This window comes from Diachasma alloeum, unplaced genomic scaffold (assembly GCF_001412515.2).
Source record: "Diachasma alloeum isolate Michigan unplaced genomic scaffold, Dall2.0 Dall_scaffold_00782, whole genome shotgun sequence".
Lineage (NCBI taxonomy): Eukaryota > Metazoa > Arthropoda > Insecta > Hymenoptera > Braconidae > Diachasma > Diachasma alloeum.
Window position 1 is genome coordinate 64,770 of NW_021680912.1, and position 21,873 is coordinate 86,642.

A 21,873-nucleotide genomic window follows, 5' to 3' on the forward strand; every position below is an offset into this window, starting at 1 on the left:
CCCCCCCCCCCCCCCCCCCAAACCCAATGAATTTCAAGTGATGTGCAATTATTTAAACGATAATATTTTTTCAAAGGGAACTATTGAGCTCAGCGTAACAGTAAATAGAAAAAAAGTAGTGTCTCCGTCCCACGTATTGATGCTGTGATGATTTTATACTTCAGAACGCGCACATCGATGTCAAATGCAACAAGCAACATCACGAGATGAGATAAACATTAGGGAAAAAAAATCATGTCTTCCTTTCAACGCAGTTGATTTTGTCGTAAGCACGAGTTGCCTTAAATGTTTCAGTTTTTTCTTGAGTGAAATTACTTTTCACATTGTACATTGGAGAGAAATGTAAATTTTTTTATTGCCAGAGATTTTTGTACGAAGATATTTCCATTTTGGCTCGAGGAAAAATTTTTCCACCTTCATTTTTTACACTGATTGTGCACAAAAATAACTGGAAATGACAATGCCAGATGTGAGGTATAGAAATCTTAAACGCTCACAATTTTGTAATAATATTTGCAGTTTTATGCGAAATAATTGAGTGTGTGTACATAATTGCAATTTATATGAAAATAATGAGAAGACAAAATAGTCATAATTGTGCATTTAAGTGAAAGTACGTAAATAAATTGTGAAAAATTTATTTTTTATTAAATTTTATGAGACAGTGATTTTGGGAATTTTTTATTTCCGTTCGATGGAATCTCAGTTCAAACACTATTTCAATTAACAGTGAAGAATTATTACTACGCAATTTTGATCAGTGCTCTGTATATTGTGAATATTACATTTTACACTATCATTGAAGATAAATTCCATTATTTATAAAAAAGACTTGGCTTTCATGATTTTCCTCTCCCTCCCCACTCTCACAATTGAACATTTCGAATGTTCCCGGGAGAATGCAGTGACATTCATTGGAAATTCCCCTTCATGTGCGAGAAGGATCGTAACCTCAAAAGCAGTTTGACATTACAATCAGTCCTGGATGACACTTGCAGTCATGACTCGAGGTTTTATCCAAAAATCATTCACCTACCTCAGCAACAGTTCCCAGAAATAGGTGAGTGCTGCATCCCCTTGAGGTCACCCCCACGTGCCACTGGGGTCACCAAAAATAATTGACAAACCCTCGTCCTATCGTAATCACCGCACAAAACCAGCAAAGACGTTCAGTAATTAACATTTACATTCACATTTATATTGGCATCACAGCTGCAATAGCAGTGTAGAAGGTATGAGTCCCACATTCAGCACATTCCCCTCAAAATTATTGGCTAGTAGTCACGATAATGAACCGTCATGGAAACCCTGAGCAAAACTCTGAAGCCCGAACAATATTTTTCGAAGCAATTTTCAATTCCCAGGTTGACCACAAGCTCCACTCCCAAGTATTAGAATGCCCCCATTCATTTACTTGACACGAATAATTTTTTTCGTAAAAACCCTGGAGTAAAGTCCTCGTTTCTCGAAGGCTCGCCAACTGACCGAAGCCCTCCCCTTGCAGTGCCCCCTCTGCCCACCGGAGCACCCATGTAATGGCCGAGGAACACCCTGAGAATGACCAGAAGAGCCTCATCGACCTCTCCGAGGAGAACCTCTTCGAGTTGCGTTGCCTGATCAAAGCCTCAGGGATAATCCACAGCGCAAGATGCGAAGTTGGTCGTCGTCAGCTGCTGGCCTTCACCACTCGCCGGACAGACGTGGGGATATACTACCACTCGGACATCCACCAGCTCCCAGTGATCAAGAGGATCCCCTGGTACAGAGCCCCAAGCCGTGGCATTTCAGCCCTCTGCTTCGACCCAACAGGCACATGGCTGCTGGCAGCGAGTGCAGATGGCTCCCTGCACATTCTCCCAGCCTTGGCCCTGGTGGACGACAGCCAAGTGGTGGACCACAAGTGGTCGACCAAGGACGTCACCCCGATCCCCATAATCGACCTGCAGTCCTCGTACTCTCGTCCCACAGCGCTGACCTGGTGGCAGGGGGTCACCCAGTCGAGTCACATCGGTGTAGTGGGCACTGAGGATGGCGAAGTGATCTTCGTAAACCTGGAGAACGGCCAGTGGATCGGTTCGACGCGGGTCAGAGGCTCCATATCGTCACTAGACATCTGCCAGGACAACAATCTCGAAATAGTCTCCCTTCTGATCACCAACAGGACGCGCCAGCAGTGGCGCCTGGTCCTGGAGCAGAGAGCCAACGGCTGCATCTTCTCCCTCCACAAGAGCTCGCCCTTTCACTCGAGAATCGAGACCGAGGAGACCAAACCCTTCCCCACGAGGTCTCGCCTCCAAGGCTTGAAGCAACTGTCAGTGGAGAAATTGGCGTCATTGAAGCAAAAACTCGCTGAATCTCGAAACAAAAACCCTGGGAGCTCGGTCTTTCGTCAGGACAGTGGGAGCAGCAGTGGAGCCGAGGACTCGGACCCCTCGGGCAGACGAGACACCCTGGTGACCCCGGAGCTCCTCTCAGAGGACACCTATCTGTCCCCCCAGTACACGAGACAGGGCCAGCACCTGTACACAGCCTACTGCGAGGGGACGAACCACATCACCATCCACGGGACAGACGTCTCCGTCATTCCCCTCCACATGTACAAAATGCCTGAGATCTGCACTGACATTCTCCTGACTCAAAGGCTCTTCTTCACGACTGGCCCACGAAGAAGAACCCTGTGGATGATCTCCTGTCCCCTGTCCGAGGTTCGGATAAACAACTCCGAGGACTCCCACTTCAACCCCGAGTCCGTAATCTCGAGGTTTCAGTTTGACGATGGCAGGGAAGTGATCACCCACGTCTTCAGGGCTTCCGACTACAAATCCACCACTGATGACCAGCAGTCCTCCAAAGACGACAAGAAAAAGATTCTTCCCTGTAAAATCGACGATCTCAACATTGAGGTGCCACCAGTGGACACTTGCGTCGTCGTCACCAACTGTGGTATCTACAAAATCGTCCTGAGGAGGCCCTTGCTGACTGTGTTCATAGAGCTGGCACTAAAGAACAACAAGAGAGATATTGAAAAGGCTGCGAGACTCGGTCTAGTATTCGGTATCAATGTTCCTCAGCTATTCGAGTGTGCAGGTGACATTCACCTTGCTAACAGCAGGTTCACGGAGGCAGCTGCACTCTACAAATTGTCTAGGTGCAGGCTGTTGAAGGGGGTGCTGAAGACGGCAGCAACTGGACACACTGAGAAGCTTCTTGGATGTCTTGGGCACTGTCTCACACCACCGGCTGTCACCGAGCTCACCACAACCACTAGAATTCATTTGTCTAATCTGACAGTCTTTGCGTTCAGTGAATTAGTCCTGAGGGCGTCTCCCAGCGAGGCCACTGGGATCTACAAGGACTTCCTGCTGTTTCTATCCAGGAACACGTACTATGATGAACGGTGGGTGGTGGACGTGGTGGGCCAGACCTGCCTCTGGAAGGTGCTGCATCACTTGGCCAGTCAGAGAGGGCTTTACGCCCAAGTCCTCGACGTCCTCATCAAGGCAGTGCAGTCGTATCCACTGTCACCGACGTCTCCTTTGAACAGCAAGTACGGTCTGATGATCTGCATCAGTGAGCCCAGTCTCCTCCAGTCGATGCTGTCAACGCCAGCCCTAGCCCGGAGCCACATGTCCTTCGTCCTGTCGAACCTGCAGGACTTCCAGGTGTTTGTCCTCCAGCGATTGGTCACCCTCTACGACCCAACGAACCCCATCTTCAGGCCACTGTTGGTGAAGTACAGGGCAAGAAGAAGAACAACGTCTCACAGCTCTCAGTCGAGTCAGTGTGACTCTCTGGACTCCTCTGACATTCTCGACGAAACTGGATCGTTGGTGGAGGAGTTGATTGAGACCTTTCTCTACGTCCTGCTGACCCTCATCAGCAAGCGTTCGCCTGTCCTCAAGCACAATCCCTCGTTAGTGGCGAAGATCAATCATCCGGGGGTTGAAAAACGTCACAATGTCGTTACGAATGTTAATTTCAAGAGGAGATTGCTGGCAGCTGGGTACGGGCACGTGGCCTTGATCAGGAATGGCAACGTCTTCACCTGGGGGTCTAGTTCTCAAGGATGCTTGGGGACTGGGCCGTCGATATCTAGGTACGGCTCACCCCAGGCTATCACTGTCTTCAAGACGATGGAGATGGAGGTGCTGAGTGTCTCCTGCGGGCGAAATCACACTCTGGCTGTCACCAATAACGGGGTTTACGCCTGGGGAGGGAGCCAGTATGGGCAATTGGGTCTTGGAAGGGTCCTTCAGTGTCCGAGTCCAGAGCTGATAATCTCCCTGGCTCAGGAGGTGATCGTTGATGCTGTGGCTGGGCAGTACCACTCGGTGGCACTCACCATGGACGGAAGAGTCTTCACTTGGGGGTGGGGAGTGCACGGACAGCTGGGGCATGGCAACACGAACGAAAGAAATGTCCCGACTCTCGTCGAAGCTCTCCTGGGGATTGTCATCAGGACAGTTGCAGCTGGACACGCACACACTCTCCTTTTATCTGACGATGGAGTTGTCTACGCCTTTGGCTGCAACATTTTCGGACAGTTGGGCACTGGGAACACCACCAAATCCACAGTTCCAATCAGAGTCTCATTGCTACCAGACCCCATCTCTGATATTGCCACGTCATACTTTCATAATTTGGCTCTGACGACCAGCAACAAGCTCCACACCTGGGGAGCGAGTCCTCAAGTGCTTCGTCTGCAAACTCAGGCCCAGAAGAAATCGAAACTACTGGAGTTCCAAGCGGCTGCCAAGAAATACGCCGAGAGCCTGGTGGACTTCGACCCGAGTGTTGAATCAGGGGACGAGGAGCCCAGTGGCGACATATCGTCCATCGAAAAATTGGCCATGAAGACAGTGAACGAACGAAGACAGAACTGTCCCAACGTAGCGAAAATCGTGGTGAGTCTGAGGGACATTAACCTGGGGCTTCTCGAGGAGACTCAGGTGCACCTGAAGCCCAGCCCAGTGGACACACAACTGGTGAACGGCAGGATAGTCCAGATATCCACAGGCTGTCACCACTCAGCCCTCCTGACGAAGGATGGAACTGTCTACACCTGGGGGAGGAACCTGGACGGCCAGATTGGGAACAGAACTCGAAAGGACGTCGCCATTCCGACCCCTCTGACCTACAATGCCGTCTCCATCCTGGCGCAGGTCCCCCCGAGAAACAACTCCAAGCATCGAGCTCAGGATAACGAAGAGGACGCCAACATGAACGACACGAGGGGCGATATGATGCACCTGGGGACAGCGACGTTGAGGGTCTGCTGTGGGTGTGAGTTCACAGTGGCCATTCAGCCTGGTGGGGGGGTCCTAGCCTGGGGGAGCAACAGCCTAGCACAGCTGGGGCGGCCACCGAGCAAGGAGAGCGGTGGGAGTGTAGCTGAGAAACTCGTTCTCATTAAATCCTCGAAACGAGTGGTGAGACTTCCTCATGGAGCTCATGTGGCTCAAGACTCGCCCAGTCTGGTTCCCCACATTCCTACCCCTATAATCACGTACCAGAGCTACGACGTGACACCTCTGGCTGGGAGGGTGAGACCCTTGAGCCTCGTGGAGAGATCCTATGGGGATCTGACCCTTCATTACGCCCTGGAGCAGTTCAGTGGGATCTACGATGCTGGGAAAATCATGGAGAAGTGCGATGAGCTGGAGAATTACCAAGCCAGGTCGAAACTAGCTTTGCTGGAGCACAACTACTCGATCTCGCTGGCTTATCAGTTGAAGACACTCAATCCTGATAATTATAAGACTGCTTCGATGTCTTCCGTTGATGATAGAATAGTGGTGAATAGAGTGAGTGTGGCTGATGAGAAGGTCCGTGAGAATACGGAGCTGTTTGTCAAGCAGATTGAGCAGAATATTGTTGACTCTTTGGAGGAGAGTGAGACTAAGAAACGAGTTAAGATGTCTACGAGTAAATCGCTGGACTGCATTCAACTTATTGAACAGGAATTGCATACTTTCGACTGCCAGGGGGGGTCTGAGGAGCTGTGCGAGGACGCGAAGAGCGAGGACAATGTCTCCCTGGATCTCACTGAGGGCGCCCTTGATAACGACGAGGAGGTGAACCATTCGAAGGACAGGCTGAACGGGGATTTGACGAATGGGGGGCTCCACTCGGGGGAGGAATACTCCGAACCCTCGGATCTCATGACCACTGATGCCCTCAAGATCATTAAATTTTACATCAGGGAAATCGATGAGACTGCCCACAAGATAATGCGACAAGTGCTGCAGACCACCTTCGACTTCTGGATCAAGAATAAATTGGATGTGGAGGTGCTGGAGGATCTCCTCCTGGAGAACATGAAGAAGCTCTTCTATCCTCTGGGGCTGCTGCTCTTCTGCAGCCATGAGGTGGACAGCTCGACTCCCAGAGTCATCGATCATGTGTCAGCGAAATTCAGTCTTCAAGTCAGCAGTTTAATTCTTCGTCATATTGACGAGGGGAAACCGAGTCTCGAGTACATCGAGATGTTCTCAATGCTCATGGACAGGAGTTATGATCCACCGATTAATGGGTATCTCAGCTCGAAGGAGAGCAAGACACCTGGCGAAATGATGGAGGACATCATCAGCACCATTTCCTCGAAGTCCAGTGATCCAAGACCTTTTATTCACATTAGAGATCCCGAGGATGTCGCGCAATTCCTAGAGTCCGATGAGGACACCATTGTCTTCACCTGTGGCCATCATTTCTCAATGTCTATTTATCAATCCGAGGTACTACCTAATATGGAGGCTGAACTACTTGTTGCACAGCCACTACCACTACCGTGCACAGCGCAAGTATTGGGTAATATGCTTAGTCGTGTTTGTAAAACAGATATTCTGTGTCCTCGGTGCGTCCCACGGGCGATACAAACAGCCGCTAAAACTGTCATGGAGAGATAATTATTCCTCGGTGATTCATTGGGAGAGATATCAAGGACAAGTTTTCTTTTTATAAAAATACGTAAGGCAAATTTTTCTTTTCGTTTGTCGTGCAATAAATCTTTGAATTTAGAGAGGTCGAGGTTGGAATTGTTGGGGATTACATGCGTGAAAAAATTTAATGGAAATGGCTAGAGAAGTTCTATTGAATTCTGTTGGAAAATTTGATTTGTTTTTTTGAGTCATTTCGTTAAGGGATATTTGATAGAAAAAGTCAATAGGTTATTATTCTCCTGGAGAAATTCTTGAGCGTAAAATTTCTGAATTGTTCTCACTGTATTTTCGCTGTATATTCATTTCTCACGATAAAATTCAAGAAAAAATTGGAATTTTTTTAAGGAAACACTATTGTTTCGATTAAATTTTTTCATACGTGTGCGATAGAACACTTTTTGTATTTTTTATTAGTCATCCTGCGCACTTTGATGGTAACTTGCAGTGATTTCAAAACATGTTGAAGAAGAAAATTCATTTGATTGTCATTTCACATTTCGCTAACGACAATTGAATGAATATCGTTTTCTTTTTCGCCAACGTGGCTTGAAATCAGTGGAATTTATGGAGATGAACCAGAATATTTTATGGTGACGTTTATTATTCAGTCTCACACGCACAGGAGATGAACTTTTACATCCTTTTGATTTCCAAAACTTCGTTGGACTTGTAACATAGTTAATTAGAGAAATAATGAAACTAATATTATCACGAAATTGTTATTATTGAAATTTGTTAGATATGTGCAATGAATTGATTACCGAGGTATTGAAGTTGTTATTATTTCACTGGTAATTACAATGTCCTTTTAACTTCGATTATAATGAAATCCACCTCAACTACTGATCAATGGGTATTACTAATACGTACTAGTCAACGGTTTTTATCAACAGTAATCACTGACGATTATTGTTGATGTTTGTATTATTCTAGTGAACGAGAAAAAAATCGTAAATATATCTCGAATGAATTAATGTCAGACTAACGAAAATTGAATTGTAACAAAGATGAAAGAACATTAATTTAAAATACGTAGGTGAGAAAATTTATTAAATTTGAGGAGAGGAGAGAGAAATTGTGATGATACTGAATACGAGAGGGGTAATATTTAGGCATAATAATGAAGATAATACTTTAAAATCAATAAAAATTTATGTACAAAAATTAAGTCTATTCAACAGACTCAATTACAGATAATCTTAATAATAAATTGATGTTACAAAGTACTATTATTCCACGTGATTATCAATCACCTAGTTGATCTGCTCTCCATTGTCTTCAAGTTATTAACATTTTTTTAAATTTCATCTTCATGACTAAGAGAATTAAGTCTATGGGTGTAACAAGCAAGTTGAACTTGCTCGGTTTTCCATTTTACTCGTTTTTATTTTTTTTTTTTTTTTTTCGAAGTTCGTTGGAGGGATTTTAATGGGAAGGGCGGAGCCATCACTTTGCTGAGTAGTGAGAGCCGATGTTGGAGGGTGGGCCTCGGTGATGATGATGATGGTGTTTGTGACCTGGACCCGAGTACCTGCTTCCTGGACGCGAGTGAACAATCGCGTAGTGATCACTGTTCGTTGATATCGATCTCGTTGAGTTCATCGTTGATCCGCCAGACGGATAACCCGGTTTACCGTTCAGTGAGTACCTGAAATAATCGTAAAGTATAGTTCGATAAATGAAAATGGCTATTATTGGTTTTAATGCACAATGGCGTGAATTGAAAAATTCCTGGCACTTGGATTCGAGCCTGCGACATTCGGAAAAACTTCCAAGGAGTTGTGCACAAACATTTCTGAAGAAAAATAAAAAAGCGAAAGATGAATTTGCAAAATACCAATAAAATTATTTGATGGAATTGCGAAGGAATTGAATGAAATTTCCTAGAGTAAACGTCGGGATTTTCTACTATGTTTCTCATACGTGGCGTTAACAAGTATCAATTTCATTGAAAACTCGAATTCACACGATCGATAAATTTTTCCATTTATCAAATAGTAAAAATCCTCAGTGCAGTTACTCGCACCAGATTGGAGGGAATATACTGGTATATGAATAAAACTGTTATCGTGGAATAAAAGATCATACGTATCCCCGGTTGATCTCATAAAGGTAAATTCTGGTTCATCTCAAAACACGAGACTGCGATAGGAATAATTCAGTGAATCGCTGAACCGTTATGGTATGCGGTTATACGCGAACCTTGGCGGATCTCCAGAGGCGTGTCCGCACTACGTGGATTACATGTATACTGGGATGAGGATCAATTGACCGTGCACTTATTCTGACTCATAATTAATTTCTCCTTGTTTTCATCGCGGTGTGCGTCTTACGTCGAGGAGTATCGAATTTTCGCGTGAATTTATACTCGAGATTTTTATGGGGGATAATTAAATCGAAGCTATTCACTGTTGTGGATATATAAATGTTTAATGAGGAGCTGTACTGGAGGATATACTTTGTGAAGATTTCATTTTTCAAACTTTAAAGTTGAAATAATTAATTGTAATTTAACTCTTTAATTTTTATTTTTATTCAATTCAATTTTCGGGAATGACGCCGTTTTTTTAGTTAATTTGTAAACAATAAATTGTTTACCCGAAAAATAATTCTTCAGAATTTCCTCAAAAATTAATTTTAGCCAAAAAAAGCGTTGAAAAATTGGACGATTTCTATTATTTATTCATAAGATGATAATGAGAATAACATGTGATTTTTCAATTTGAATGATGTCTCATTACCAAAATTTGACGGTTGAAAAACTCCACAATGAGTTGAAAAATAATTAATTACTTTCAAAGATTCCAAATGCATTTTCCAACACTCCCTCACTGCAAATGTCCACGATAGCAACGATCACAGTCAAATCGAATTTAAATTTAACCCTTCAATTTTAATTCAATTCAATTTTCGGGAATGACGACGTTTTTTCGTAGTTAGTTTATAAGCAGTAAATTCTTTACCCAAAAATAATTCTTCAGAATTTCCTCAAAAATTCATTTGATCCAAAGAGAAACTTTGAAAAATCGGACGATTTCCATTATTTATTCATAAGATGTAAATGAGAACAAGATGTGATTTTTCAATTTGAACGATGTCTCATTCACAAATTTGACGCTTGAAAATCTCCCCAATGCGTTGAAAAATAATTCCCTATTTTCAAAGATTGAACTGCATTCTCCAACGATCACAGTAAAATCGACTTTACTTCCTCTCCTGAAAAGAATAACCATTTAACGAACCTGGAGCCATACTGTGAGCCCGGCCAACTGCGATATGGATCGTAATCTTCGATTATCGACGGCTCCTTCTCAATTATCTCCGTGCGTGCACAACTGCATGACATTGCCGAGCAGAGGAATATATTTATAATAAGCATTATCAAAAAGAGAATGCCGAAGGCTATCGCCAGCCACAATAACCACTGGGGGTGGATAGTCTCATTCCCAACAGCCAGTGAACCTGCAAATCATTTTTTTTAATTATCCAGTCATGCAGGTGACTGTGAACACGAGAAAATTCAAATAGAGGGGTCTTACGAGGCATTTCACCGGGCATGAGGATGAACACACTGGTGCCAACAAGCAGGGAACTCTCTTCGGGCCCCACCGGCTCCTCCCGACCCTTCAGACCCGTCGATGGAGGGTCTCCATCGCATACGGGCACTCCACAGCTTCCTGTTGGTAGAAAAAATTGAAATGTTGGTAATTGGGTATTCTATCGACTTTCACGAGCGATTATAACAGTACGGGTTCGTTAGGAGATTGTGGGTAACTAGTGGAGACTGTTATTGGGGAAATTGATGCTCCACTTGTGGCGTCATACCGGTTTAGAATATTCAGGGTTGTTTTTGTTGCATTCGGATTAGTCTTTTGCGTGGAGGAGGCTCTCACGCTCTGTATTGATGGCTCTTTCCTTTGGGTCTTATTATTTTTAGAAGTGACGTCTATTAAACTCAGTAGGTGACTACCAAAGTGGAATATAGTGTGGAGAGTATGGCGTTTATATGGAGAGGATGACGTCGATTTCAAGTCGTTGAATATCATTATTTTTATTTTTCTTAGGGCTCCGCATTTATTATTCAGTTGAAGAGATATTTTTATTTTTTTCTGTTACGTATTAAAGCATATTTGGAAATTTGAAAATTAATTTGGAAAGAATGATGAGGTACCCGGTGGCAGCTGAATTCGTTGAATTCGGATTGTCGATCGAATTCAAGTCCTTTTGAACTTTTTTTTTCACTTTGCTTATTAATTACTCCCCGAAATTATGCATTTGGATCGGATAAAGGGTTATTGCGTGTTGATAAATTCGTTCTCTTCATCGTCTAAACAATAGTTTTTTTTCCAATATTTGTTTATGTTGAAAAAAAAAATTATTTCATTCTAATAAACCACTGATCAAGGAATTTACACGATTGTTAAAGATCTCACTATCCGCTTTAAACGCAGAGACACGCAGCAAATACTTGTTCTGAATTGCGTAATTATACTTCAATATCAGGTTTTGAGAGAAATAAATCGATAAAAGTTTTTGGGAAAGCTGTAATCACAAACATTTTATGAGGACCTTTTGCATTTTTCCGCAGCGTCGAAGGCATTTCTCGCAAACTGGTTGTAAAGTCGGGTTTATTCGTTTTTACAACAACAATTCTGGTTTTGCGTGGAATTAAATTATTCGTATTTTTTTATACTGATGCAGTCGGCTTCAACTTCCTGATATTTCTCAATTTCTCAAAATAATGAAATAAATTTCTTTTATAATTTCCAGAAATTTACATATTTTATCATTTTGAGAATAATAAAATACGTAAATTTCAGAAAAATTGAGTGGAAAAATTTATTTATGAAAATGATTATTACCTCTGCAGACAGCCACGTTACACTGCAAATGCACTTGATCGTGATCAGTCAGTTTGAACATAGTGATGATAGTGGCATCAGCGATGCCTGTATTTTTATCATAAGTGAATTTGGTGATGCCTCTGGTGAGAGTGGGACACCCTCTCTCGTCACTCAGGTAGACAGGGTCCCTCGTTGCGCTGAATACAAAGCAAGACTTCACTCTCATCCCGAAGATCCCTAAGTGCAAACGAAAAATGAGAAAATCGCTGAACAAAGGGGCTGCGGCCGGTTATAAGACGTGTAATTGATTATTCATCGGATAAAATATCAATGGCATATCCGGATGCTACGGGTGCGTTCCTCTGGAACGAGTGATCGTTTCAGACAGACGGGGGAGTTTCAGGCGCAACGGTGCGCACTGGGATGATAATGGGCTAAAGTTACGAACCATCGGGCCGCGATATTTCCGCCCGCAGTGTGTAGTTGTGACTGAATACTGCCTCCTTCACACGACGACCATCATTATCGAGGATGGACAATGATACCGTTGATGTTTCGTTCCTTTAAAAAAATCAAAAATCAAAAATGAGAAGAGAACAAAATTTATTCAGCAGTGGAGTGAAACAGAATGCGGCGATTTTACTTGACGAGTTTCAGGGAGATGGAATTTTTGGAGAAACTAGAGCTAGGAAAAAGGCTCTTATAGATGAATTCTTTTGAATTCTTTAGATGGGGAGATACCCTTGACATCGGAGATATTTATAAAATAATCTGACTTAGGGTTGGCCAAGTGTTTTGGAGTTTTTTAAGCCCTATTTGACGAAGGACTAGATTTGAATCTTCGTTTTGAACCGTTAGGAGACACTTTTACATTTTTACACCCCCAAAAAATGATTTTACCCAAATAGTTGTCAATAGAGTAATTAATTATTTTAACATAAAATAATTAATTCTCGAAATCACTAGGTTTTCAAACAATAAGCGAGTGGAAATATAATTCATAATTTTTATAGATTCAAATTCGTAATATATAGAAATATTTACTGGAATTTTTCGTTAATTTTTGGACTTGAAAAATGACTATGATATTTTATTTCACTAAAGCGACTGATTATTTCAGTAGTGAAGTCAAATGATTTAAGTCAATTCCATTCTAGCGCCAGTTCTCGATGAATATCTCCAATTCTAAATGAGTTAAAATTTTAATTAAGATTTTACGGTTCAATTAAGATTATTAAGAAAATTTTAATTTGAAATGAAATGAAATGAATTTTCCATTTCGATGAAAAGAATTAGTCCATCCCTTGAATGATCCCAACGAACGGATCTATTGATTAATTGAATCAAGATAATTACTTTGAATTTGGAAATCCAGCTTTGCCACAAGTAATCACGTAGAACTTGTCGTCCGCAAGTTCCAGAGTCTTGTGGATTCTCACAACAATCTGGAGGGATCTCTCATCGGTGTGCTGCAAATAATACCCCAAATTCGTTAATTAATAATCCTCAATCTCCACTCCTCCGCCCCAGAGACCGATCTGATTTATATACTAACGTTATTAACATGCACGCCGCAGTAATCGGGTGCCCCCTGCTGTGCCAAAAGATTAATCCCCAGAGTTGCCTGTTTGGAGCCATTTCCAACTACCATGCACGGTGGCATCCTCTTGTCCTTTGCGTGCACAGCCCCCACAAAACTCTCATTCAGATTAACGCGTATTGTCATGAATCCGGCTTTACACGTTGCCGTCACCGTCGGCTGAAAGTCCGTATCCAACAGTTGTCCACTGACCTGGAACTGCAATTTCGTGTAACAATGAGATTCAGATAATACGGAAAAATAACATTGTCAATTAATTCATGTCGCTGGTGTTCGTTTTTTTTATGTCTCGGGACAGATGTCATTGACTCGTGACATTTTTTTCAACATTACGGGATTTCAAAATGAGGATTCTTGGAAAATCCAACAATAAGTTATGTAAATGAACATTCCGATGGATTTCGCAAGTAGAATTTGCATTTCCATTCCTGGCAATGAGGAAAATTTGAATGACTTTTAGCTCTTTTTTTTTTCGTCAGAGTTTCCATTCAAGCTTTATTTTCAAGTTAGAGAAACTTTCGCAATAAATTTATCATTCAAAGTGGAGATTAAAATAGGAGTGTATGATGTATTTTGAATTACTAAAATTTGAAAAATTACAATTTTTGATGATTAGAAGTTTGTTTGATAAATAATTTATGAACAATCAATTCTTCACGCCAAAAATGATTTCGAAATTGCATAACTTATGTAAACGAACATTGCGATAAATTTCGCAAATAGAATTTGCATTTCAATTCGGTGTAATGATGGAAATTTGAGCGACTTTTGGCTGGAATTGTCAGTTTATTCTAAATTCTTGGGTGTCTCTGTATTTTGATCACTTTTTTTTCGTCAGAGCTTTCATTTAAGCTCCATTTCACCTGAAATTGCAGAAAATTTCGCAATAATTTCCTCATTCCAAGTGAAGATTAAAATTTGATTGTATCCTCTATTTTAAACCATTAAAAGTCATCCAAAAAATTGAAGATTAGGAGTTTGTTTCATAAATAATTTATGAAGAATCCATTTTCCACGCCAAAAATGAATTTTTAGAAAATACCACAAATTTCTTCATATTCAAAATTTCGTCAAAAATCCATGTTGATACATAAATATTAACGAAAACAATGAAAAAATAATTTACTTTCAACACTTAAAAATAACCGAAAACCCACCTGGAATTGTAATAACAAAAATGGCATACGACCCAGAGCACAGAATGCAACGCATAAAATCTGAAATCGCGGATTTATTATTCTGTTGTTCTGTTCTCTCATTCATAGCAGAGGAAATCCCGACTTCCTGAATAATTTACGGTATTTCCCTTACATAATCCTAAATAAAGAATTCGATGAAAATACCAATGCACCTATCGCCATAAAAATCCCGGACTCCAGCCGCCCGATAAATCCCAGCTTTCTAAACTTTATTAATTCCGCAAGAGCTATCTAAACATTAATCAAAAATTCTCAATCGACGTATTTTCGTTCACCAGGCATAACCAACCCTTATCGCGAATTCGATAACATGAATTCCGAGTTGAGACCGGTTTCTAAGTTGCATTTTGTCGCGTTGACTTGTTCAACGATAAAAAGGAGGGGATAGAGACTTGTCAACCCACGCACAACTTTCAATTTCATGCTGGCCTGAGAAGAAGGGCCCAGCCCACTTCTTATCCTCGATGATATTATATATGGCGATAATATGAGTATGCCCAGGCGTGGCATTGGATGCCTCCTGGATTGCCCACAAGATCCCACTGATACGTTCGTATCAGCGCGAAACTTTCGATTGATTAAAACGATTAATTCTTATTTACGAAAGCATGACAGAGGGAGATGCGCCGATGAGAGCGCACATTAGGATGACTACAGTCGACGATTACGTTGCGGTTAGTGAGCGTAACCGTCGGCTTTATCGTACATGTGGAGAACAAGAGGTTTATCTTGATTTCAGAGAAAGCAATTTTTTTTTCAAACCAAAAGTCATGGAGGAAGATTGCTGTTGGGGGGGGAGGGTATATGGCTCAAGGTGAAACTCTGGGAAAGAACATTGAACGAAGGTACAATCACAATTACAAATAAATGTGATGGGTGTTTGTAATTAATTCGTAATTGAATAATTCATTGTTTTAGTTTTTCAGTGAGTAACTCCCCCATTCAGGAGTTATCATTTTAAGTGGTGAAGAAATTAACGCACTTGTGATAGGTAAGGTGAGCTTTAATGTGGGGTACTGAGGAGTGATCGGAAAAATGTCCCGTTGTATGCAGTATTATTCTTATCTTTCGTAGATGGAATGTATTATCATTAATTCAGCTCTAGTTTTTTCGATCAAAAATAACTGAAGACAATTATTGCAAACGTTGCGGAACGAATCACTTAATTGGAGGTAAAACATTGGTTTTGATAACTGTAATTGAGACAAAATGATTGAGAAAATTGTTGCTTGGGAGAAAAATATAATTCTTACGAGTGAATTAATAATTTGAGAAAAATATGGATTGATTTATTGCAAACGTTGCGGAACGAATCACTTAATTTGAGGTAAAACATTGGTTTTGATAACTGTAATTGAGACAAAATGATTGAGAATAAAATTTTCATTATTAAATTCAATGGGTTATGCCCGGAATTTTTTTGCTACTTGACAAGTAATGGAGAAAAATGTGGATTAATTTATTGCATAATTTTTTCGGTAACTGTCCATTCAGAAATTATAATTTGGACAGGATAAGATGAATTTTAATATATGGTACCGAAGAATGATTGGAAAAATGTCCCGTTGTATGCAGTGTATTATTATCATCTATTCATAGATGGGATGTATTATGTCGATTTCATCAATTCATCTCCTTCATTTCTTTTTCAATCAAAAATAACTGGAGAAAATTGTTGCCTGAGGGAAAATATTGATTTAAGTGAAGCTCTCGGAACATTGAACTGAAGTAAATGATGAAAAGAAAAGACATTACGTTTATTTCCTAATCAATTATCAATGGCTCATCGCATTACCCGATCTCAACAATTTTTTCTGATTTTTTTTATCCTGATTTTTTTTTAAATCCCAGAAATCCGAATTAAAATGAAAATGAGAACATATCCCTGGTCAACTGAACAAACAATTGACGAATTTGTTGCACAATTTTTTCAGCGAGCAACTTCCGCCTCAGAAGTCCCAACATGAATAAAAATTAAGGAAAAAACCACTCAGTCCCTAATGGAAGAAAATTACTTTTAATATCAGCAATTGACGCAGAATAATTCCAAGAAAATTCCCTCATTACTATGATCACAAGTCTATTATCTATCCGCAATGTTAATAATTCTCCCAAAGGGAACAATCCCGTCCCATGAATTAGCCCCCGAACAAAAACCCACTCTGTCCTCACGGATAAACACCGCAAAAGCTTCCGCTCCGTTTGCAACCGAAAATGACACGAGCCCTCGCGTGAGCAATTTGTATGATCTACCTTTTTATATCAATTCCCCCTGTGCCCACACCTCCACCGCCTCATTCATCCCATTCGTCACTCGAGAGTGTGAGGGCATGAGTCTGCAGAAGCTCTGCGCACTCATCCCCCCGACATTTCTCCTCATTCTTATTTATTTTTATTTTTTTGGCACATGCTTGCGGGTTTATCAAACCGGGGCGAAAGTGAATTACATTAAATTACAGTTATTGCGTGTGAGTTGAAAATGAAGGTTCGAGGCCAAGATCGATCAGTCGATTGGATGTTTGAACAGGTGAAGATTACGCGAGTGGAAAAAATGGGGTGAGACGGAAAAAGGAGAAAAGAATTGATGATTGGAATAGGGGAGAAAAATAAGTACAGGTTTTACGATGATTTTTAAGCGGTGAAGGGCCAATCGTAGACCTCCACTCGACTGATGTGATGTATACACCCAGGGACGTGGTTTATTTGAATTAGATAGATGGGTTTGTTGGGATGGCTCTCGCGATAATACTTTTATCTAAATTTAAACTCGGTTTATACTTCTGTTTTTAGGGAAGTTAAATTGAGAGGGTTTAAAGGGCAATAAATGGTTGGAATTTTTGACGTTTTATGCAGGCGACAGTTTTGTTAGAGCACAATTGAATGAGCTGAATTCGATTTAGGGGGAAAACAAATTGTAAAATTTTCAATTTCACTAAATATTTAATTCATTTTCAGGTTTTTTCAGCTACTGGAAGACGAAATGTTTTAGCATACTTGAATTATTAATGAAAACATGAATTTTCAGTACTAAATCACGCGGAATTTTGAAGGAATTGAAAATTCAAGAACATAAATTGATATTAATATTATGTAGTTTTTATAGAATAGATGAACTGAACTTCTAATGACAGAATTCCATTAAATTTCGGTTGAAAATTTTCAACAGTGAGTTCCCCTGAAATTTCAGGGAAATTGAATCACATAAAATTCACAACGTGGCGGAGAATTCAATGGAAATGGTCATTTTCACTTCAATTATTCTATGAAAATTAATTTTTTCATTAACCTGGACTGAATATTCATCGTTTTATTCAACATTTAATTGAGCTGGCGAATTGTCGTCTTCCTGCTGTTCGAAAATTTGGAATTTCATTGCGTTTTCACTGAAATATGAAATCTCACGATTTTTTCCCCGAAATAGAATTCAAGGTCGCACTCTTAAAAATTACTATTAAACTGTCAATGAAATTCCAATTTTTAAGACGCGATCCTTTCTCAAATATTAGGCGTGGCAATTAATTTTCACGGTTTCTTATTGGATTTCTCAAAAAAAATTCCATGTTTTTCACCACAAATTCGATTTATAATCAGGAAATATGACAAAAAGTAATAACGAGACATGAACAATATTCAGTTAAAATTAAATAATTTCTTTATTCAAGAACAATAGCTCCTTTCACGAAACCATTCTCTAAAAAATGATCGCACCGAATAAATGAAAAATTTCGAAAGAAGAGTTTCCTTCGCTGCAAATGCGTCATTTCTGTGGTTGTAGACGAAATGTGGCTGAAGGGGTTGTTAACCTTGTTGGATAAAACCCGAGAACCACTTCGATATTGCCTTTAGCATCGTGGTAAGGATGGTAACCCTTCGTGACTGTACATTCGAGACAAAAAATAAATAAAGTTAAAAAGGTTCAAAGAGTCATTGCACCCTCTGGTTCAAAGGTGTAGTCGAGGATTCGCCTCCTATTCATGTGGATAATACTCATACGTACGTTTGTTCTCTCACCATATTTTTATCTCGTTTATCTTTATTTTCTCTCCCTGGCGTATCTCAAAAGAGCGAAAGTCTGTCTCCACTCACTTTGAAACTGGTTTTGGTGATGCATTCCCATAAAAGGGTAGACCCACCGACTGCTAAATAAGAATTGCATGTTGGCCCGCAAAACGATGGGTGGGGAGGACGAGACGATCAACAGCTTAAGCCATTTTTGTTAGTTTAAAAAAGGGGGAGGGAACTGGAATTTTACGACGTGTGTGCGATATTGCATTCTCTCTGTACTGGATCATAAATCTCAGTGCAAGACGTTCAACAATCTCGAAACGAGTATTGGCGAGGGTTATCCTGACAAAAGCCCCCGGGATTTTTTTTTTCGAGAATAATTAACAAATAACATTGGGAGAAAAAAGGCGCGGAGGATCGCCTCGAGGCGTGGGGTACGTCGCAATGCATACACGATAATTTTGCAGAATGAGCGCTATTTTCTTAAATGCCTGCGCAGTTTAATTGCATTCGTTTCGCAGTAATTATGCCATTTTGAGGGATTTGAGGGAGACAATGTTGCAAAATGTTCGAAAATGGACGAAACGATCAGCGATTTTTAAATAAATAAGACTGGACGGAGAAAAATTTTTATCAATAACTATTTTCAGTGCAATTTCTTCAATTATAATTTTGTTAAGTAACGAGCGGATTTTTTTTCGTGGGAATGAACGACATTTCGCATTTCCATCTTATTAATTTCGAATTAATTGGGAAATTTTTCGCTGCAGATTGATAGCAACTAAACTCAATAATTCATTTTGAAAAAGTAGAGGAGAAAAAATGGTAAAACGTTTCCTTTTCAGTAATTGACTGACGAAAATTGGAGGGGGGAATAATTGGAAAGAAGTCATTTTGCTGTGAATAATAATTTTGTTGAATAACAAGTGCAATTTTCTTTTTTCTCATGAGAATAAGAAACATTTCACATTTCCATGCCATTATTTTTCAATTAATTATGGAATTTCTTGGTAGAGAATGACGACGAGTCCAATCACTACTTCGTCTCGAGAGAAAATAAAGCAAGAAACATTCCAAGAGGTTCAGTTTTCAATGATAAGTAGATAAAAACTGGGGGGAAAAAATTGAGACCAGCCTTCTCCTGCAGATTATTTTGCACTGAATAATAATTTTCCTGAAGAACGAGTGCAATTCTCTTTTTCCCCATGAGAAGAAAAAATGCCTATTTTCATCGCAGTATTTCTCTATTAATTACGCAATTTTCGCTGCATAATAAAGACGACGCATCTCAAGGATTCGTTTTTTAAACAGATAAAGAAGAAAAATTCGTTATTTTTTAATTTTTTTACTCATAAAAATATAAAATTTGGGAATAAAAATAATTGAAAATAAATTCGTCTTCTGCTACAAGTACTCTTTTCATAAAAAATAATTCACGTACGTAACAAATGGAATAACCAATAAAAAACAACGAATGGAATAAAGACGACTCAACTGAATAATTTTTATAGTTGAAGCGAAGAAAATCGCAAAGATTTTACTTGTTAACGACAAATTAATAGAATTAAGAATATAAATAATTAAAACCAAACTCGCCTCCTACCAAATCAAATTTTCCCATAAAAAATAATTCCCTCAAACAACAAATGCAATTTTCATTTTCCCACGAGAAAAAAAAATCCGCATTTTCACCCCACAATTTTCCAATTAATTACGCAATTTTTCGCCTCAGAATGAAGACGACACAACCCACCAATTTCGAAAAAGCAGAAAAAAGGGAAAAGTCTCACGTTCCAAATTCCCGGTAAATAATACGTTCCTTTGCCTGAGACCGAATAATTCCTACGCCGCGATGCATCTCAAGGCGAGCGACATAGCCGTATGTCCCGGCGGGACAAAACGCGGTATAGTTTTCTCCGGAGGTGCATAAAAAACGCGCACAACCGCGCGACAAAGAGTTCAAATTAAACAAAACGAAAAAAGCCGAGCGATAGAAAAAAACCCACGACTCGTGGGCTGACACAATCAGTGGGCGGCATTACAATGTCCATGAGGTGTCCTCACTTCACTCTGTACTCAATTTACAGTATATATAATCATGTAATCGCCCCACGTGCGCGTAACAGTACCCCTCAATAAGAAACCCCCCGAGACAAAAAAAGGCGGCATTTCTCTTCCTTTCTCTTCCACCCGTAAACCCAAACAAACCGATCCGTAGTTTCCAACATCTCCAAATCAACGGAACAATGACGATTGAACGGACCTCAAAGCGGTTAACAATATCATCATTAAGTATTTTCAATCGCCGGAAAAGCCTCACGACCGCGCCCCGAAGAACTCTCGGAATCCCAGTCCCCAAGAATGCTGAATCTTCCCGTGACTAATCGCTTTGAGCAGTGCGAACAAACAAATTCATCATAAGAAAATTGCGTAAAGTCGTGGATTAGGTAATCCGTCATCTAAAACTCGTCTCAAACCTGTTTTTTTAAAGCGAATCTTGTTTTTATCGCGCCGAGGAAAAAGTTGACTCGGTTTTTCTCAATGAAACTCGGGTCCATCAAAAAACGGTAAATGACGTATTTTGCAGGCGTTAACACTCCCTGAAGAGGTCCTTTAACTTTTTGAATCCCTCATACGATTTGTCTCAGATCTCTCCCATTTTTCTTGTATTTTTTTTTTCGTTTTCATTTGTATCGCGTTTTTACGATGAATTCGGTTGATGCGAAAGACATTCGGCCGAATAAGTAAAACGAAAAATGTGTTTTACCTGTCCCAGACTGAGCAAGAAGAGCAGCCACCACATGTTCCTGATAAACGCACTAAATCCTGTCCCATGCACTGTCATGTTGAACCCCATACCGCTCTTTCTACTGTTACTCGTCTCAATCACACTAGTTGACTAGTTGCTCAAACAAGAAAAATACCGAATTGTTCATTCACTGTTGACGATCCCGAGCGACTGATCACGTTACATTGCCATTAATGTGTGAGTACTTAGTCGTCATGACGTTTGAGAATCGCTAAAACATTCCTAGCCGAAGTGAAATGGGCTTGAGATTTAATTTCGTAGCACCAAACTGAGGATTCACGGTGGTATAAGTGCACAAGCCGAGTGGAGTTTCAGCTCTGCGGGCTCTCAGGTGTGCTGGGAATACCTCTCGTTATGCTTGGAGAGGGGCCCTACTACTCCGGCCACTTTCAGCGGGCCCCACTCCAATCGAAACGTGCGTTTGGCCTCGAGGTTTGAGCGGCGGGCAGAGAGGGGGGCGGCGGGGGGGGCAGGGGGG

General features: G+C 40.7%; 3 protein-coding genes across 5 annotated transcripts in view; 2 read left to right on the forward strand and 1 right to left on the reverse strand.

The window, feature by feature from the left end:
- Positions 1-640, forward strand: part of LOC107044698 (protein diaphanous) — a 16,520-nt gene extending 15,880 nt beyond the window's left edge. For both annotated transcript variants that reach the window (XM_029126568.1, XM_015266674.1), the window contains one exon: positions 77-640. In XM_029126568.1, coding sequence (XP_028982401.1) covers positions 77-98 — 22 coding nt within the window. In that variant the 3' untranslated portion in view covers positions 99-640. The remainder of the gene's footprint in view (positions 1-76) is intronic.
- A 327-nt stretch (positions 641-967) lies between these two features.
- Positions 968-8,164, forward strand: LOC107044705. 2 transcript variants are annotated; one of them, XM_015266702.1, is made up of 2 exons: positions 968-1,060; positions 1,505-8,164. In XM_015266702.1, the coding sequence occupies exon 2, from the start codon at positions 1,536-1,538 to the stop codon at positions 6,903-6,905; it is 5,370 nt and encodes a 1,789-aa protein (XP_015122188.1). In that variant the 5' UTR covers positions 968-1,060; positions 1,505-1,535; the 3' UTR covers positions 6,906-8,164. The 2 variants fall into 2 exon arrangements, with proteins under 2 accessions (XP_015122188.1, XP_015122189.1); XM_015266703.1 differs by having other exon boundaries at positions 969-1,060; positions 1,472-8,164.
- Positions 8,072-21,757, reverse strand: LOC107044707. Its single transcript, XM_015266704.1, has 8 exons — positions 21,354-21,757; positions 13,338-13,580; positions 13,139-13,251; positions 12,231-12,343; positions 11,801-12,019; positions 10,478-10,615; positions 10,181-10,400; positions 8,072-8,586 (listed from the first exon to the last, which is right to left on the reverse strand). The coding sequence occupies exons 1-8, from the start codon at positions 21,441-21,443 to the stop codon at positions 8,385-8,387; spliced, it is 1,338 nt and encodes a 445-aa protein (XP_015122190.1). The 5' UTR covers positions 21,444-21,757; the 3' UTR covers positions 8,072-8,384.
- Between the last annotated feature and the right edge of the window lie 116 nt (positions 21,758-21,873).

Excerpts from the sequence above, each read along its gene's own strand:
- LOC107044707 (XM_015266704.1), bottom strand. The coding sequence starts at position 21,443 with ATGGGGTTCAACATGACAGTGCATGGGACAGGATTTAGTGCGTTTATC. Across the intron at positions 13,581-21,353 it reads TCTTGCTCAGTCTGGGACAG|TTCCAGGTCAGTGGACAACT; the intron begins GTAAAACACATT and ends ACGAAATTGCAG. Across the intron at positions 12,344-13,138 it reads GCTGGATTTCCAAATTCAAA|GAACGAAACATCAACGGTAT; the intron begins GTAATTATCTTG and ends ATTTTTTTAAAG.
- LOC107044705 (XM_015266702.1), top strand. The coding sequence starts at position 1,536 with ATGGCCGAGGAACACCCTGAGAATGACCAGAAGAGCCTCATCGACCTC.